Below are 18,858 nucleotides of genomic sequence, written 5' to 3' on the forward strand. Positions count from 1 at the left end.
TTGGTTAGCAGGAACAACTGAGGAGCACAGATGGTCCCAACTACTGCTGAGCTTTAAAGCAATGTGTCTCCAATGAAAAATACAAGCTTCTGTTTCTGACTCCTGCTCCAGGCTGTGTTGGCAGGAAGAATGTTACACTACAGTCACTGCCATGGTGGACACGATATGGCACAACAGCTCCAAGAAACCCTTTCCTGAGACCCGAGAGCTAGGGATGCTCTCCAGAGCACCTGGGGAGGAGTGCTGCACTCCAGGGAAGCACAGGCTGCACACCACGGTGTAAAGCAATGGGGGGGCAACACACAGCCAGGTCTGCTTTACATTGCATGTCACAGGCAGGAGAAATCCCAGTGCTGCGCACACATATGGGAAAGTGCCTTTCCTGACTGTGCACTTGTTCATAAAACCTCTGAACAGCCACAGCAGTCGTTGCTGCAGCCCTGAGATGGCAGCTGGAGGAGATGAGGCAAGCAGCGAGGCAGTATCGAGTACTGAAGAACGCTGGGTGACTCCCTTTGAAGTTGGCATTTGACTTCATTTCCAGTAAGGCCCGGAAATGAAAATGAACCATAGGCAGGTTTTCCGTAAACCTCTTATCAAGAGGTTCATGCCCAAGAGTGAGTTACACAACCTCCCCAGTTTGCTATTGTAGGAAGGTCAGAGAAAAAAAAAGGAGGGGAGCTGGATACGAGGTTTTGCTTTAGCAGAGCACTCTCATGCACTGCTTTCTCTTGCACAGTCAAACCACCCTGGGGCAGAGCATCCACTACGGCTGGCAGCGGTCCTGCTGCCCGTGATCCTGCTGCCCGTGATCCTGCTGCCCAGGCTGCCCCATGCAGCAAGGGGGGGCTGCACCCCTGTTTGAGCTTTGTCTAGCCTCTCCTTTTCTCATCCTAAACCCAATGTGTTTTGGTGAGAACCTTAGAAAAAATAGGATTTGAGAAAGGAAAAGCGTTAACTCAAGACCAGACAGGCTTCTTTTCCTCCAACAGACAGCAACAAGAAAAAAGCCACACATGGTTTTTATCAGGAGAGTTACACATAAGGTAAAACCAGACTCTTAGTGGTTTCATATACAAAGGATCTTCCAGACACACCAGAGGGAAAAGTAAGTGTGACACCGAGGCCTCTCCACGGATTTGTTCCCCCCTCCTGTCAAAACCCACAGGAGGAATCATGTGCCCTAACACACACCACATCCCCATGTAGCCATTAGCCAGCGATGACCACTTTACAGAGTACGGCCGAGCTGCAAGGAGGCAGCAAGGGCGCATGTCTGTGCTGGGGGAACCTCTCAGCAGTCTGCTTGATCTGCATATAGAATAACAGAATCATTTAGGTGGAAAAGACCTTTAAGACCATCAAGTCCAACTGTTAACCTAGCACTGTCAAGTCCACCACTAAACCATGTCCCTAAGCACCACATCTACACATCTTTTAAATACCTCCAGGGATGGTGACTCCACCACTTCCCTGGGCAGCCTGTTTCAGTGCTTGACTACCCTTTCAGTGAAGAAATTTTTCCTAATACCCAATCCAAACCTCCCCTGGTACAACTTGCAGCCGTTTCTTCTCATCCATTCCATCACCCTGTGTGCAGCACGCTGGCTCTTCACATTGTCACAGGATGAGCCCCATGCCCAAGAGCACACGCCAGGAGAGCAGCGTTTATGGGAGTGCCCCTTACAGTTGTCTTCAGCTGTCCAGACCAGCTCAGATACTGTGGTGCAAGCCAGCAAACCAACAAACCAGAGCCACCAGCACCCAGGTCACAACTACCTGGTTTCCATCAAACTCTCTGACTTGAGTGTTTGCTCAGCAGCAAGTTTCAGGTAAACCAAACAAAGTCTCTAGCTCCTTCCAAAAAATGGCCTTGAGCACGCTTGTTTTACTGACCAGCCTCTAAGAGCCAGGCAGCCCAGCAAGGTTTCACTGTGTGTGGCTTGCTTAGTCCAAAGGTCTTTCATATACTCCTGTAAGACTTTGTACACCCTCTGCAGCCGAGCCCTGCTCCCCAGCAGTAGCCAGAGCAAGCACTCCAGTCCAGCCTCTATGGCTGGGGCCACAGAAGCTTGGGTTCTTCCCCCTGCACAGCTCCGGCGGCAGGAGGGAGCCTCACACCACTTGCAGGGGTGTCTCCTCTCTGAGGAGAGGCTGTTCTTCACTGTTTGGCAGGATCCAGCTGCTCTCCCGGACATACTAACACAGCTGACTTTACTGAATCACCCCAGCGGAGCAGAGGGAGGAGTGATGCTGTGCATTAACCCTGTAAAGGCCTCTGCAGCAGAGCTTTCTGCTGCGGTTCATGCAGGGGAGACGCCTTACCTCCAAAACCTCAACAGAGACAGGCTGGTGCCAGTCACACCAGTCCCATGGCCAGAGGAGGACTTGTCCTGCAGGGTGTCAGGCTGCAGCTGCATTTATTCATTCTACCAGTACCACGTTCAAGGCAGATACAACACCTGCAGACCAGCAGGCTGAGCAAACCCCTGTATCTGTGCTGGGACCCAACAGGCACTCAGGATGTCACATGCTGCAGCCATCTGTTTGCAAGGAAACAGCCTTAATGATGAGAGGTTCTACAAAATCCACTGGTAAAGAGCTACAGTGTTAACCTGGGGAGGATGACAAATGGAGACTGTCACACTTTGCTATTTCAAGACTTCAGCAGTACCACTGCTGTCCCTATAATACAGCCGTTAGAAGTATGTTACCTTCACAAAAATGGGGTCTGTAATGCAGCTGGTGTAGCCCCTGAGCAAGGGCAGACCCTCACACCACACCCCTGGAGCCCAAAGACAGCCCTTTCTGGAGCAGCAGCGCTGCAAGCACCCTGGCAATCATCACGCAAGCATCCCTCATGCCAGCTGACATTCTCTCTCCCCTCAGGGACATGCAATAGCCAAAGCCCAGCACACAGCTGTGTCACAGAAGGGATTCTAAAGGATGTGTTTGTTGGTTTAGACCTTAAAAGCTAGAGACAGACTGGGGTTACTCCTCTGCGCAGCTTCCCCCCGCTTCAGCACCCTCGCCACTCAGGAGAACCATCTGGGCAACCCATAAAGCACAGGAGGAGCCCCCGGGATTGCAACTCCTCTTCCCCTTGGGAGGTGGGGGAAGGGTCCTGTGCTGGAAGCAGGCAGAGGAGCTGGTCATTACCCCAGCACGAGCGATGCAGCTCCCCAGATGCAAGCTTTCACAGGCAGCTCCAGAACCAGATGTGGTGTTAACAGCTGTTTGGAGCACAGCAGGCTCGATCCATCTCCAGTACAGCTCTGCCTCCCACCCAGCAGCACTTGAGCTTTCTCCTCCCTGCCCATCCTCCCCCACCAGAATTTGTCTCCTGTGTTTCCGAGGCTGGGTTTTCCCGGGGCTGGCTCGCCCAGCTGTGTCGGTGGGACGCATGCTGCGATGCGGAGCACGCCGCAGCTGCCTGACGCACGGCACAGTGGGCAGGGCGTCCCTCCCAGCTGAGCCAGCCCTGCACAAGTACCTCTGCGAGCTGACAGTTAGCTGGCTGCAAGTTTGGGAAGAACAGCAGGATAGGGGAAGAGGAGTTGGTTTTTTTTTTAGATAAAACTTCAGATTAGTTCTGTGAGAACACTTAAACGTGCAAAAAGAAAACGTGAAGAACTTTTCAATCGGCATCTGACCTATGTAATCTCTCTCTGTAAAAAACCTTTCCCTTCTGCAAAACAAAGCAATAGCATGACCGTATCTTAATACAACTTCCACTGTGTGTGAGCGTGAATAAAGGCGCTTTCCTGCCCTAAAAATACTGTCTAGTGATTTGGATTCTGGTGGCACAGAGACATTTTCTGCTTGGCGCAAGCAATAAAGACATTTGTTTTAATTTTTAAGATGATACTGCAATTTTGAGAATATGAAATAACCAATTGCAACTGACAGACCGAGAGAGGTTAGGTTTCCTACCTCTGCTTAATCACTTGTTTGGACCCAGGAAAGCGTTCAGGGAGGAAAGCTCTACTCCTGAATGGGATAAGAGGCACGAAGGCAAACAGGCAGGTCTTCCCCTATCACAGGAAAACCCTTTTGTACAATACGAAGCGTGCCGCGCTGTTTTCAGAACGCAATTGCTTTGGCAGCACATACATCATGTTTTATTTGCAATAGCGCATATGTTGATACAGCACTGCAGAAATTGCGTGCTATATATGTTTGGGATAACATACAAAAGCAGACTTCATAAAACAGAGCCAGAGCTAACCTACCCCAAAATCATGAGGGATGGCGTGTGAGAGACACGTATAGAGCAATACTTCCACTGGTTTAGTCACTTGTCAGCCTGCGGTGAGAAACTTCTCGAGGCAGTGGTTGATTCTGGACTGGTGTGTTTAATAGTCCTCGCTGCCATCAACCTGCCTAATTGCTTTCTGAACACGTTTTTGTTTTGGCACCTAGAGCATCCTGTGCCAATTAGCTCCACAATTCACTGTTACACTCTGTCAACAAGCACTTCGCTTCACCTCTGCCAGTTCCGTGGGTGCATCCTGCCTTCAATGCCATGATATTGTTTCTCCTGTTCATCTCTGTGCCATTCACAGCTGCAACCAAAGCTCTCCCCATTAGTGTCTTTTCCAGGTTGAACAGTTTTAAACTAGCTCATCTCTCTTTACACAGATGCCCTCCCATATCGTGTTATCCTTCTCTGTATCCTTCCTAGCTCTACAATCCCCTTTTTGGCTCAAAAAGGACTAACCAGAGCAGACTGAGCAGACTGAACAGACTATTCAACATGTGGCTGCAACCTGGATTCATTCAGTGACACAACATTTACTGCCTTCTTCTTGGTTTCCTTCCCCATCCGTCCTAACCTTCTCATTGCTTTCTGACCTGCTGCTGAGCACTGAGCTTGTATTGTCAGATAGCTGTCCACAGTGACCTCAAGCTCTTTCTTGAGAGAAAATAGGTCACTCAGAGCCCAGCACTGTGACTATATCATCAGGGTTATCTTTCTTCTGGGGGCATTTACCAATACTAACCAATACCTACCATTCTCCTGACCGCTGTCTCACGTCAACGCTAGTAGCTGATGGCAGGCGCTGCAGTGCTGCGGGCAGGTAGCTTTGCTGCCCGGAAAGACTTTGAAACCTTGCAGTTAAAGTAGAGCATCCACTCTATTCCTTGACATATCAGCACAGCACACGCATGCAGTGTGACCTTGTTTTCCTTTGCGACCAGTACACACCAGTACAATACTGTAAGTACCACGTGGTGCCAGCAGCACAGAAACTGGAGCTCTTCAGTTAAGCACAGCAATGCCCCAGTTCAACTCTGTGGCACTGGGACTGCATCCTCTGGGCAGGGTTAGGAGATGGGGGAGGCCACATACACAGATGGAAACCGAGCTGCTGCAAAACATTGGAGCCGCTTTGTTAAATATTTGGCATTGTGCTGCTTTGCATGAATATTTGAGGTTCCCGAAGATGCACCAAAGCTAACCAAAAGGCATGGGGCAGCTTTGAAGCTGGCTCAGTTGGGGAGTAAGCAGCGAGTAGTTGGTTAATTGGTTTCCTGATTGATATCTGAAGGCACTGTCCAATTTTGGTTTATTGCATAACAATACAGTACAGTTAAATTATGCGCAGTAGAAATCCATACCTTTGTCGCAAGGCTGCATGGAAGCTTAATTAGTTAGTATCAGCAGAGCACTTTGAAGACGTAAAGTGCCACAAGAGTGTTCCTTATTATCCTCATTGCTACTTATCATTAGTGGCACAACGCGAAGGCTAATCTTCACCCTATACTCACGGGGATGTGCTGCCACCATTGTCATCAGCCCCAGTTCCACGGGGCCAGGCTGGGGACATGAAAGCCTAAAATTAGGATTAGACTCAGCGGCAGCATAGGCTTCTGCAGAGTTGAACTTCAGAGACGGCAGAAAGCCTCAAGTATGCAGGCGGCTGCCAGGCGATAGGAGGCTGTTCGCTGTGGTTATGGAACAAATATTTTTGTACACAGATTCCTGGAGAGAATGGCTGGGAAAAAGCAAGCAAGCCCCTTTTATGGAAACAAAAAAACCCCAGATCCAAGAGCCTGCCTCACCAGCACCCTATTTAGCATTTTATTACTGACTTTGTTCCCGCATAAGCGATCAATAAGCTGCAGTTTGGTCAAAAGTTGGCTGTGTGAACTTTAGCTTGTGGACAGGCAGAGAGCAGACAGCTGATTCCTACTGGCACTCCAGCAAGTATTCCGCTTTAATACAGTATTTGCTAAACTGTTTTTCCCTGTCCCCTGCCTTCTTGGGTAATGTGAAGCATTTGCTCTTGCATTCCATCTCTGACAAGCCCAGCTGTTGGCATCTTTTGTATGCTTCTCTGCTCTAAAGGAAGCGAGTCTTTAACTTAGGATTTTGGAAAATCTGGTTACGTAGGGTTTAAAATTAACCTGGAAGGGCAAGGTAGAGAAGTCAGATGGCCCACTTATTTTGGCATGAAAGAGTACGATTCTTAGAGCCAGAGAGGTTTGAGTAAATGCAGATGGCAGTTAAAACTCAGAGCTGCCCTGGCCTGCCTTTCTTCTTACAGAAAGCTCCCATTACTATCAAACAGAATTGCCTGCCAGGGAGAGGGCAGAAAACTACCCATTGGCACAGTTAGCTTCGTGAGAACAAAAACTCACGTTGGAAATGCGTACAAATATAAGGAGAATGTGCTTACCTACAGTTCTGTGCCCAGGACAGGCTTTATCCACTGGTTCATATGCTTCAGCAGGAGACACGGACCTCCTCCAGCTCCAAGGGAATGCCGATGCCTGGGGACGTATGGTCAGGGCTACACACACCCCTGCCCCGGCTCCATAATCTCTCTCTCATCCGGAACCCTCCCATCTCTGTAAGTGTTCAGGGGCTAATTCTGACTCAGCTGGGTGATTCACTGATTGATTTGTAATAACATCTTAACACATGAGCTGCTCAGGGAGCTGCAGTGGGGTGAGGTAAAAATAAGACCTTCAAACCTTTTGTTTTGTTAGCTCAGTTTTGACCCCAAATTACATAGATTATTCATCACATTTTATTGACTGACAGAAATAACAAACCCTTCATGCTGTCTTCAGATTACACGTACAAGGGAATATCTGAGAGTGCTCTGATCAAAGCAGCATGCCAGAGCATGGGAAAGATTTAATTTCACCCTAAATCACTCCTGCCCACTGAGGATGAGCAGGAAATAAGGAATACAAAACATTTGCATCCTGTTAGACACTCCTATGCAGGGTATAATTAGTTAAGGTCAAACACCAGTGTAAATCTTTCATTCTCCTGCAACGAAAAGTAGCTACATTTCACAACCTAGCCATTTCCTCTTCGTCCCCATTGCTATGAGCCTCTACTAACATTTATTACATTCCTCCTTCTTCGATGCTCATGTCCTGGCTGCAGGATCAGAGAATGGTTAGCTGCATAATAGTGCTATTACATTTTTGCAACACACCATTTCCTACGGATAGACTGCAAAATGTTTAACAAAAAATGCATTCAGGAACAAGATGGGAAATTACTCAAGGTCACCCAGCAAACAAGCAGAAGAGCCAGCGAAGGTGACACCTCTTCCGAGGCCCAGCAAAATGGGCTTTCCACAAAGCCATGCTGCTGTACCTGCTGACAGCTGAAGCGTTGTCTTTGTTGGAAGATCAGCGGTGACACTAGATGAAACCACACCATTTTAAGGGATTGCAAAGGCACAGATGTTCAAATGCAGTGTCTTTACTGGATGTTGAAAGCCATAATGTTCACATTTGCCTAAATCCTTCCTGCCTAACAGTCATCCAAAGAAATGAATGCCTTCATTTTTGCAGACTTCAGAATAATTTTATATATTTACCTCTTAGGCTCTTCTGGAATTCATAAATCACACTTAATGAAAAGTATTAGCACACACTTACTGCAATTATGTGATGAATGTTTGATTTCTGGCTTACAGCCGGAAAAATACATAGATTTCTGTGATCTCTAGAAGGGTAAAGATGAAATCTCATGGTTTAATTAAGGGCTAATAGCTTTAGTTCATTCCAATGCAAAGGCCTTTGTTTTTTCAAAAGTGTTCCAACCCAGCTGAAAGTCTGCTATTCAATTAGTCTGGAGTTATGCATCAGCTGGTCAAGCAATGACAGCCTTTCCAAGCAGCTAGTGCTTTTTCCATAAGAGCTTTAGCTCTGGGGAAAAAAATGCATTGCTTTTACATCCTCTGGCTGCACTGGTGCTGCTAAACTGCTGGTGGAGACTGAGCTCAGCAGGTCCTACCACTGCAGCTATGCAGGATTAAACCCCTGAGTCTGCCTGTATTTCACTAGTGAGCACTACTGGAGCTGCTGCAACACTGTGAGGATGTATTGGGTTTGCATGACAAGGTTGTGGTAGTTGGGGGGCTACAGGGGTGGCTTCTGTGAGAAGCTGCTAGAAACTTCCCCTATGTCCAACAGAGCCAATGCCAGCCGGCTCCAAGATGGACCCGCCGCTGGCCAAGGCCAAGCCCATCAGCAATGGTGGTAGCGCCTCTGGGATAACATATTTAAGAAAAGGGGGGGAAGAAACACTGGGACACAAACTGCAGCTGTAGTGAGGAGTGAGAATATGTGATAGGAACGACTCTGCAGACACCAAGGTCAGTGAAGAAGGAGGGGAGGTGCTTCAGGCACCGGAGCAGAGATTCCCCTGCCGCCCGTGGTGAAGACCATGGTGAGGCAGCTGTGCCCCTGCACCCATGGAGGTCCATGGTGGAGCAGAGATCCACCTGCACCTGGGGAGGGCCCCACGCCGGAGCAGGGGGATGTGCCCGAAGGAGGTGTGACCCTGTGGGGAGCCTGCGCTGGAGCAGGCTCCTGGCAGGACCTGTGGACCCGTGGAGAGAGGAGCCCACGCTGGAGCAGGTTCCTGGCAGGACTTGTGACCCCGTGGGGGACCCACGCTGGAGCAGGCTGCTCCTGAAGGAATGCACCCCGTGGAAGGGACCCACGCTGGAGCAGGCTGCTCCTGAAGGAATGCACCCCGTGGAAGGGACCCACGCTGGAGCAGTTCATGAGGAACTGCAGCCCGTGGGAAGGACCCATGTTGGAGAAGCTTGTGGAGGACTGTCTCCTGTGGGAGGGACCCCACACTGGAGCAGGGGAGGAGTGTGAGGAGTCCTCCCCTGAGGAGAAAGGAGCGGCAGGGACAACGTGTGATGAACTGACTGCAACCCCCATTCCCTGTCCCCCTGTGCCGCTTGGCGGGGAGGAGGCAGAGAAAAACTGTGAGTGAAGTTGAGCCTGGGAAGAAGGGAGGGGTGGGGGGAAGTTGTTTTAAGTTTTGGTTTTATTTCTCATTACCCTACTTAGTTTTGATTGGCAATAAATTAAACTGATTTTCCCCAAGTTGAGTCTGTTTTGCCTGTGACTGTACTTGCTGACTGATTTCCCTATCCTTATCTCAACCCACGAGCTTTTTCATTATATTTTCTCTCCTGTGTCCAGTTGAGAAGGGGAGTGATAGAGCAGCTTTGGTGGGCACCTGGCATCCAGCCAGGGTCAACCCACCACAGAGGAAAAAATGGAAAAATTGAACTTCCATGTGAATCTGCATCGTTTTTAACAGAAATATCAAGATTGGTATAAATGCTGTATGACTGGAAATATGTGTGTGGGAAAGCACCAGAACAACAATTAAAAGAGAGGCCTACATGGATAGGGAGGGATGCCATTTCATCAAATGGAGGAATGCGTTATTGCTGTCGAGCCCTGGAGGCCCCATGCTGGTGAGACCACAGCACAAACTGTTCCCGAACAGAAGACCCCAAACTGACAGCAGGACAGTGGCGGAGGTTGCAGCAAATCCCATATGCCAGTCTTTCTGATACCCCAATGGGCTAACAGCAAGACAATAGCAATAGGATAGAAAAGATATCCTAAAGGATATAGAGGATTTGTCCAAAAACTTAGTTCATCATTGACAATCAAGAGGAACTCGGATGAAGCGAGGATTTGACTTGTCCTCCATGTTGTGCACAAGAAATCCTGGTCAGACCATTTGAGCAGGTATGCCATGAGAGTATGGCTGTGTAAAATCAATTTGCTTAATGACTTTGAATAACACAATCCCCTTCTATAAGATCTTTCAGTGAGTTTTGTAACACTAATTTCCTATAAACCAACCGAAAGGGAGAAGAGGCGTGGTAACCACTGTTGGGTTGCAATCATCAAATTGCTGTCATCTGAAAGAAATATGGACACGCTGGGTCTCAGTAGCTTTATGCTGTGTATGCTAAACAGAACTTCGCCTCAGAAGAGCAGCTATCCTGACCCACCTGGGTCCTTTGCAGCACAAGCTTTCCTCCCAAAAGAGGTGAGTGTTACCCGGAGCAGGTGACTGCAGCCATTCCACCCCAACCATGCCCCACGCACCGAAGCACATATGGCAGGAGCTATAAATTGTGGAATATGAGAGGGAAAAGCAGTTCTGCCAGGGCACAGTGGCCCGTAGTTGGGCTACAGTGGACAGTACAACACACTACACTGCTGGAATCATCTCAAACGATATGGTGAGAAACCAAATAATAACAACGAGCTGCGTGTAGTATCACACCTCACTGTTACCGTCAGTCAGTAGTCATCACCTCGCACAGCCCTCCGTCACTAGCTGGGTGTTGTCATCATCACCACCACCTCACACAAAAGCAGCTGCATGGGGAAGCTGGGTGACTGCCCAAAGTGATCCCACAAACTATTGCTGCATGAGATCGGTGGGCTTCCTTAAACAAACTGCCCTTAGTCAGGCAGCAGAGCACCTCTCCAAACCGCCCTGCTCTTCAGACCCAGGAGGCCCAGGCAGGGGAGCAGCAGCCTACAGAGGAACCCCAGCCACTGGCTTCCCCTGGCAAGCAAGGACCCCTACGCAGATGGTTGGACAGCATCCCCTCCTGCCAGCAGCCCACAGGAGACCTCTTTGAGAGAGATGGAGACTGTCTCATTTGGGAATGTTCTTCTCCAGCAAAGCCCTCCATCGGTGCGGGTGTGCAGCCCTGGAAGGAGAGGGGCTGTCCTTAGAAAACCTGCCCATGTAATGCTAATCCGTGTTACTTTTCATACTGGAGTAAGAGATGAGAGCTGATGTGACCAAGGCCATGCAAACAGGCTGAGCCAAGAGCCATCAGACCCTCCTTTGTGGGGGCATGCACATACTGTGCAGAACCTCAGCTCGGAGGTTCAAAGCAGCTCTCTGCCTGATCACCTTTTGGGCAGATTACTGCTGCTGGTCAGGTCCTCACAGCCTGCTGTAAACTCAGCATTAGTCAGTTAATGGCATCTCAGGATTGTTATGCTTTTGCAGTTCTTTGTGCGCTTCTTTGTGAGAAGTTTAGCAACTAATTAAGCAGTATCACGGGCACTGTGGTGTGCCACCATGGTGCACCCCCCAAGCACCCTGCTCCCTACCCTTACTTCAAGGTCTCTGTTGTAGTTCTTATGCTTCTCCAGAGGACCAAGCCTGGGAACCTCTGCAATGCTGTTGGGAACGAGACCTTTAGGAAGTCTGCGCTGTGACAGTGACTAGCAAAAGACAGAATTTTCACAGCCAAATACTCCTCGGTCCTGCAGGGTCCACATGAGCAACAGTTACACATGGGCAAGTCGTACGTGAGAGGTGAGCATGACTTCAAAGGCTTCAAAACTGTTAAATAATGATACAGAGGACAAACAGAATTCAACTCACTTCTTCCTGGTTCGACTTCGCTCATCTGAAAACCTATGGAAGTTAAATTTATTATAATGTGGCACAGAGTCAAAAGCTTCTTGGGAGCTCAGGGGCAGTGGGGTTTAACATAAGCTAGACTGGCCCATGCAGAACTATGAACTATTTGGACCAAAAATCTGTTGGTACCCATATGACACAAGCCTGCCTCATATGACAGTGAAGGCTGAAAGACCATAATTAAAACCAGTTTGTCATTTCTAAATGTATGATAAAAAGCATCTAAAAGAGTACCCTAAGAAATAGAGTAACATAGAGTCCAGGACTAGGAGTCATGTAATTTAAGCTCCTTTCATGGCTATGACACTGATACGAGTGATAAAAACCAATTCACTACCTATGTTTGGGCTCCAGTTTATGAATGCCTGTAAAATGGGAGCCATGATAGATGTCTGAATCCACTCTGAAATCTGATAACGATCTGTTTAAATACTGGATACTATTATAATTTAATTGACATCAACGTTGTTGTGCCAAATAGGACTTGTTTACCCGGTGTGCAACAAGCCAGTCTTCACACACTGAGACGAGATACTGTTTTATTCTCAAAGTTGCACAAGTTTGGGTGCTAGGTGGTAATTCCACAAAGCTAGCACACCAAATCATCAAGTCAGTCTCTATTTATACACATTCATTACTGTATTTAATTCCCTAATACATATTCAGCATTAACAATTGTTTAAAATCTCTTTGCCTACTATTTAAATTAATGAGCATGCTCAGTTGTCCTTCAATTTGAGTCGGGGGTGTAATTGTGGTAGGGGGCTCATGAGTCGGTGGTTGCAATCCGCCCCCCGCCAGAATTACCTTTCCCCCAGTTTCCTTCTTGGCAGATCTTAAGCAACTGCTCACGGTTTACTGATCAAGTCAGTAACACATCACCTAGACTTCTGCTCCCGGACAATCTGTTAACTTAAACAAAACCGTGCTGTATGATTTAGTTATGGTCACCTTGGACCTCTGCTCTCAGATGATCTGTTAACTCAGCGTAGTTAGGGTAGGGCTTTACAATGGCCATCTATAGCAGCATCAGTTTTGGACAACAACGTCTTTCCTACGGCCTGCTTTGCAATCAGATGTCAAGCTCTTTCATGTCTGGGTTCAAAGAGCTGGTTATAAGATGGCAGGCTCCATCCTACTGTATCGTTCAATCATCTGCTGCTGTTAGCAGTGTGTTATTTTGGAAAGAGTGAATTTAATTTGTGAAATAACCAGAAAATTGCAAATAAAAGTCACTGCCTTCCTAAAAATAGTATTTTAAAACAGCTACACAGAGTATGTAGTCTTAAAAAGCCGGTTGCAGTGGGCGTAATCTGTCAATGGAACTGAACAAACACTGATTTCAGGCTTGGCATTATGAAACTATGACAGGGTCAGGAGTGCCCATTTACCATGGACTTCGGTCTTTCACATCACTGAAAAAGTGTTTTCAAATGATGAGAAGAACAATCGCTGCACTGCACTCCAGGCAGGAAAACACACTGAATTCATTAATGGCAAATTGTACCTACAGAAGTAAATTAATCAAATGTATACAATAGCAACTTCTGAGTTTAAAGCTTCACCAATTAAAACTCAATTTCTAGAAACCACACCACGCACAGAGAGATAAACCTTTATTTTAGGGGAAAACCAAAATTGTCAGAGCAAGTTTCACTTGTTTTTACATACAAAAGAAGGCACACCTGCACATTCTTCTACGTACAAACTTGTCTCACAAGTGCCTTGAAGCAAACGGTGAACAACTGGCTGAGATACTCGGTAACATTGCATTGGGATCTTACAGTGTTAACTGCAGCTGGCATGTCATCCCACGCCACCACCTCTGCCAACTGCTGACTGACCAGGACAGGGCTGCCTTCTTCCTCAAACTTCAGTACCCAGTTCTTCAAGAGTTCGTTTACTGTAAAGCAAAATGCAGGCCACTATGGTGCTTCTTATGAATATTTTAATGAAAAGAGAGGACCAGCTGTTCAGATTCAGTCAAGAAACCAATGCTGAAATGACAACCCCAATCCTAGGGATAGTACGAAAATGGTAGAGCCAGCTCCCCATTTTTACATTTCTTTAGAAGTGTATTCTGGCCATGCCTTCCCATTCTAGGACATCAGGAACTACTAACTGTGTGCAGTTTGTTCACCTGTTGCTTTGCATCTTGTTTAGGCACTGGCTTCAATTCTTACAGGAAGGAATAACTAACTCAAGAATTACAATAAAAATGTGACAAAGAATAAAGTAAGGATTGAGATCTTTGAGTTTACAGTAGAATAACGTAATGTCTTGTACCTTTCTTTTGCAGGACTGAAACAGACAGCAGGTAAAATTCTTCAAACTGCCCTAGCTACTTTGGCACCTATTTGTTATTCACAGAAGAAAACGAAAGCACTTACACAAACAGGCTTAAATCTCCTAAATAAAACACAATGACTTTGAAAATTTTAACTAGTGATACATTAGCGTAAGAGAAACATAATTCCCTTCTGTGATTTTGAATTCAGTCCTAGCACAGAGTAATTCCAAATTACATGGCAAGTCAGTGTCAGGATAATGCAGTAATCTAATACTATCCTTACAAACAAACCAAAACAAACAAAAAAACCCCACCCCAACCCCCAAAATAATACTTAGATCTGCCTACATTCATAATTAGTACTGATAACTAATAATTGCTATGTTGAAGAATCACAATTGTCAGAGTAGAAGTCATTACACTGTAAAAAGCCTGCTCTGAAAAGGTTTATTCTCCATACTGTATATCTGCTCTTAGGTCTTTGGAGAGGTAATTTATCAGCACTGCTGTCAACTTCTGCTGGAGACTAGCATTTCCCATTACAAGAGCAATCAGCTGAGCAACGTCAGTCCAGTCCAAGCGCCTGAGAATGACAACAGCTTCATCATAGAGTTTCTGCTGCTCAGCAGGAGACAATTCCAGTAAAATCTGAGGGACCGGCTTGAACTGTCCACTAGTCATCCAGGCACCAAACAATCCACCAACTGCTCCTCCTGGAAAAGAGAGAGAGATGTTACTCTTTACCAGTTAATGTTAAAACTTGAAATTCTATCCACAGCCTTCACCAGCAACGTTCCCACCTTTGAGAAATCAATGCACAGTTGCGTGTGTGTCTGCTTTAACTAGGTTTACATAGGATATTCACGCACCAAGAAGGATTTTTAAAGCTTTTTACATCCACAGCCATCACAAAGGAACTCTTTAGACAACCAAAGCTGATAGCTTCAAGCCAGAAATCAGAAACAAAATAACACACTTTAGGGCACTGGTCTCCTCGGGATAAGCTCTACTACTAAATGGAGCGGTTCATATTGAGTGAACTCAACAGGCAAGTGCAGGTCAACCAGAGGATCAGGCCCAGCCAGCATGGGTTCATGAAAGGCAGGTCCTGCTTGACCAACCTGATCTCCTTCTGTGACCTGGTGACCCGCCTGTTGGCTGAAGGAAAGGCTGTGGATGTCATTTACCTGGACTTAGCAAAGCCTTTGACACAGTCTCTCATAATATTCTCCTTGGGAAGCTGGCAGCTCATGGCTTGGATGGGCGTAGTCTTCACTGGGTAAAAAACTGGCTGGGTGGCTGAGCCCAGAGAATAGTGGTGAATGGAGTTAAGTCCAGCTGGCGGCCGGTCACGAGCGGTGTTCCCCAGGGCTCTGTTTTGGGGCCAGTCTTGTTTAATATCTTTATCAATGATCTGGATGAGGGGATTGAGTGCACCCTCAGTAAGTTTGCAGATGACACCAAGTTGGGTGGAAGTGTCGATCTGCTGGAGGGTAGGATGGCCCTGCAGAGGGATCTGGACAGGCTGGACTGATGGGCTGAGGCCAGTTGTATGAGGTTCAACAAGGCCAAGTGCTGGGTCCTGCACTTGGGTCACAACAACCCCATGCAACACTACAGGCTTGGGAAAGAGTGGCTGGAAAGCTGCCTGGCCGAAAAGGACCTGGGGGTGCTGGCTGACAGCCGGCTGAACATGAGCCAGCAGTGTGCCCAGGTGGCCAAGAAGGCCAACAGCATCCTGGCTTGTATCAGGAATAGTGTGGCCAGCAGGAGCAGGGAGGTGATTGTGCCCCTGTACTCGGCACTGGTGAGGCCGCACCTGGAATACTGTGTCCAGTTTTGGGCCCCTCAGTACAAGAAGGACATTGAGTTGCTGGAGCATGTTCAGAGAAGGGCAGCAAAGCTGGTGAAGGGTCTGGAGCACAGGCCTTATGAGGAGCGGCTGAGGGAACTGGGGTTGTTTAGTCTGGAGAAGAGGAGGCTGAAGGGAGACCTTAGTGCTCTTTACAACTCCCTGAAAGGAGGCTGTAGTGAGGTGGGTGTTGGTCTCTTCTCCCAAGTAGTTAGCGATAGGACGAGAGGAAATGGGCTTAAGCTGCGCCAGGGAGGTTTAGGTTCGATATTAGGAAAAATTTCTTCAGGGAAAGGGTAGTCAAGCATTGGAACAGGCTGCCCAGAGAGGTGGTGGAGTCACCATCCCTGGAAGCATTCAAAAAACAGGTAGATGTGGCACTTCGGGACATGGTTTAGTCTAGTCTGCCCTTGACTGGTTTAGTGTGGACTTGGTAGTGTAGGTTAATGGTTGGACTGGATGATCTTAAAGGTCTTTTCCAACCTAAACAATTCTATGATTCTATGATTCTAAATAAAACCATGCCCAAGGAAAACATGGGACCAACAATTAATGGCCTTATCAGTGCCATTAACACATAATCTCTTACTAGAGACCCCCAGAATGATCCAAGCTTTCTGCTTCTGAAGTCCACCCCTCAGAAGGTGCTCACAGAGACCAAACCCATCAGCTTCATGGGTTTAGACACATTCATGCTTTCATCTACCAAATCAACACCCCACCTGCGCTTGCTCACCCCAGCTGGCCAAGAAATGCTCTGGTAAATAAGAGTTGTTCCAGATCATCAAGACAGCAGCAGAGGGCTCCTCTACAGCTGACGTGATGGCGGCTGCTGCTGAGAAACCAGCATTACACTCCTACATGGTTGCTCTCCTTCCAAGGGTTACCAGTCTAACTTGCAACACAGCGCTCTCCAACAGGAATTCACACGACTGACACCGCTGCCCAGACAAAAACATCTGGGTGGAAGGAAGGAGAACCCTCACAATGGAGGGGCATCAGAACCGACTCGGCCTCCAAAATTCCCACCCCAGCGACTGCTCCTAAAAAGTCATTTATGCACTCACAGGGATGCAGTTTTTCTTTAGACAAAAATTCCTTAATTTGCACATTTTACTCAGCTGGCAATTTTCCCCATGATACCACAGAAATACTTGAAAGCCTATGATGGCTGAACGCATCTTCAAGAACTTCTATGAGAACATCAATATCTGATTTAGGGGCACTCAATGCAAATGCCACTAGAAGTACTGATCTCTAAGTTCCTGGTTTATTGAGACAAGGTTTGCTACACGATCACAGTTTTTCCCCCCAAGCAACACATCCACAGTCCATTCTTCTCAGAGCAAGCAGTCCTTAGAAAGCACAATACGTTGCAAGTTTCTCCAGTGACCCCTGCAGATGGAAGGTAATTCACCTGCTAATTCTTGGTGCAAAGCAGCAAGAAGGACAACCCCTGCTATCCAGTCCCACACCTATGCAGGCTCTTTGTGTAAGTGAAGGTGCACTCGATTGCAAGTGTCCCTGTAACTGTCCTAAAACCCATTAAAAACCCAGGGTCACTCACCTTGGCATCGTTTAAAGTTAAATGAGTTAAAGTTAAGATAGTTAAACTTCTGATTTAGTTGCACTGTATGTGACAGGGCATAACGAAATCCAGGGGAAAAGAACAGGTTCACCAACAAGTGGATAGCAGGTACTTTGAAAGTACAGAAATAAACATAACTTTTAATAAGATCATTAGGAAAATGATCCTGTCCCTTGCTAAAGCTGGCTAAGAATACTTATTCACCCTTGCGTTACACGCCAATTTTCTTTCTTCTGCGCCACCAGGTACCAACATCCCCCCCAACTGCTACTGTCATCCCTGGTGCTCCTTCGCCCCTGCCTCACCCCTCTCCTCTTCACTCCCGCACCGCAGCAGCGCTGCAGCAGAGCCCGCACTAACGAGCTCAGAGCCTGTTAGTTCACGCTCTGTTCCGTCCCACACCTCGCACACTGGGGTACCTCAGCAGATGGGAACCACGGCGCTACCCACCAAAAGCAAATGATTTGTTAACAGCTTGTCCAAAGGGTTTCAAAGGCGCCACTATCTCATCCTGTCCTCTGGATGGCTTCCCGTTTGCCGCACAGCAGTCAAAGTCAGCAAGGTCACTATCACCCTAGAAGGAAACACTGACACGTGCCTTCCTGATGCACACCTCATTTCTAAAAAGCCGACATATAAAACGGCATCTTGTTAAAGCCCAGTTAGATGAAATCTCAGTGCTGCACGCCCCTTTCCTTCAATCCGTGCCTATTCCTAGTGTCTTCACCCAGGGAGTTAACCACACGTCTTGTTCCTAAAGCAAAACACACTTACCTACTGCGATTCCAGGTGGACCTCCCATCAGACCCCCAATAAGTGCAGTTGCCCCTGCCAGCAGTGCTCCTTGACCAGAGTGTTTGACAGCAGCTTTCATCCCCTTCTCCTGAGAGAGGTGGCGGAACAGTAGCATCACATCATCAATGTTGATGGGCATCTTGGCAAGTTAAGATCCTGGAAAAGACGTTTTAAGTTATCTTTTGACTGCTGCAACAGGGACTAAATCTTACTGCTAAAGGAGTTCAGGAGTCTGTGAGACTAACAGGAAAGAGGTACAATCAATAAAGGAAAAAAACAATTTTGCTTTCTCTTTCATTTCTGGGAAAACCAAAACTATTTTCAACAGCTAAAAGCTACTGAAAAAATACCACAAAGCAGAACAGAAAAAAATCTAGTTTTATGACAAATTCAGAAGACCAAACAAGGACAAGTACCAGCAATGAGAGACTTAAAAAGACAAAGCAGAGCCTCACTCTACCACGACTGGCAGATTAGAATTGACAAATCTGTCAGCTATTGTCTCCTTGTCCTAATTTTTGCCACAAATCAGTTGTTTGTTTTCACATATCCGTTCTTCTCCCAGTTTTGTTACACACTTAAACACT

The 18,858-nt window shown here is 47.2% G+C and overlaps 1 protein-coding gene across 1 annotated transcript; it reads right to left on the reverse strand.

The window, feature by feature from the left end:
• Positions 1 to 14,479: 14,479 nt before the first annotated feature.
• C8H19orf12 (chromosome 8 C19orf12 homolog) lies at positions 14,480 to 18,440 on the reverse strand. Its single transcript, XM_075715723.1, has 2 exons — positions 18,251 to 18,440; positions 14,480 to 14,749 (listed from the first exon to the last, which is right to left on the reverse strand). Exons 1-2 carry the CDS (start codon positions 18,408 to 18,410, stop codon positions 14,484 to 14,486), a joined length of 426 nt encoding a protein of 141 aa, XP_075571838.1. The 5' UTR covers positions 18,411 to 18,440; the 3' UTR covers positions 14,480 to 14,483.
• Positions 18,441 to 18,858: the final 418 nt, after the last annotated feature.

Source organism: Pelecanus crispus, chromosome 8 (genome assembly GCF_030463565.1).
Source record: "Pelecanus crispus isolate bPelCri1 chromosome 8, bPelCri1.pri, whole genome shotgun sequence".
Taxonomy (NCBI): Eukaryota; Metazoa; Chordata; class Aves; order Pelecaniformes; family Pelecanidae; genus Pelecanus; species Pelecanus crispus.

What these genes read in the sequence shown, in the direction of transcription:
- C8H19orf12 (XM_075715723.1), bottom strand. Translation starts at nt 18,410, where the DNA reads ATGCCCATCAACATTGATGATGTGATGCTACTGTTCCGCCACCTCTCT. An exon ending in TCCACCTGGAATCGCAGTAG is followed by an intron (nt 14,750 to 18,250) that starts GTAAGTGTGTTT and finishes TCTCTTTTCCAG; the next exon opens with GAGGAGCAGTTGGTGGATTG.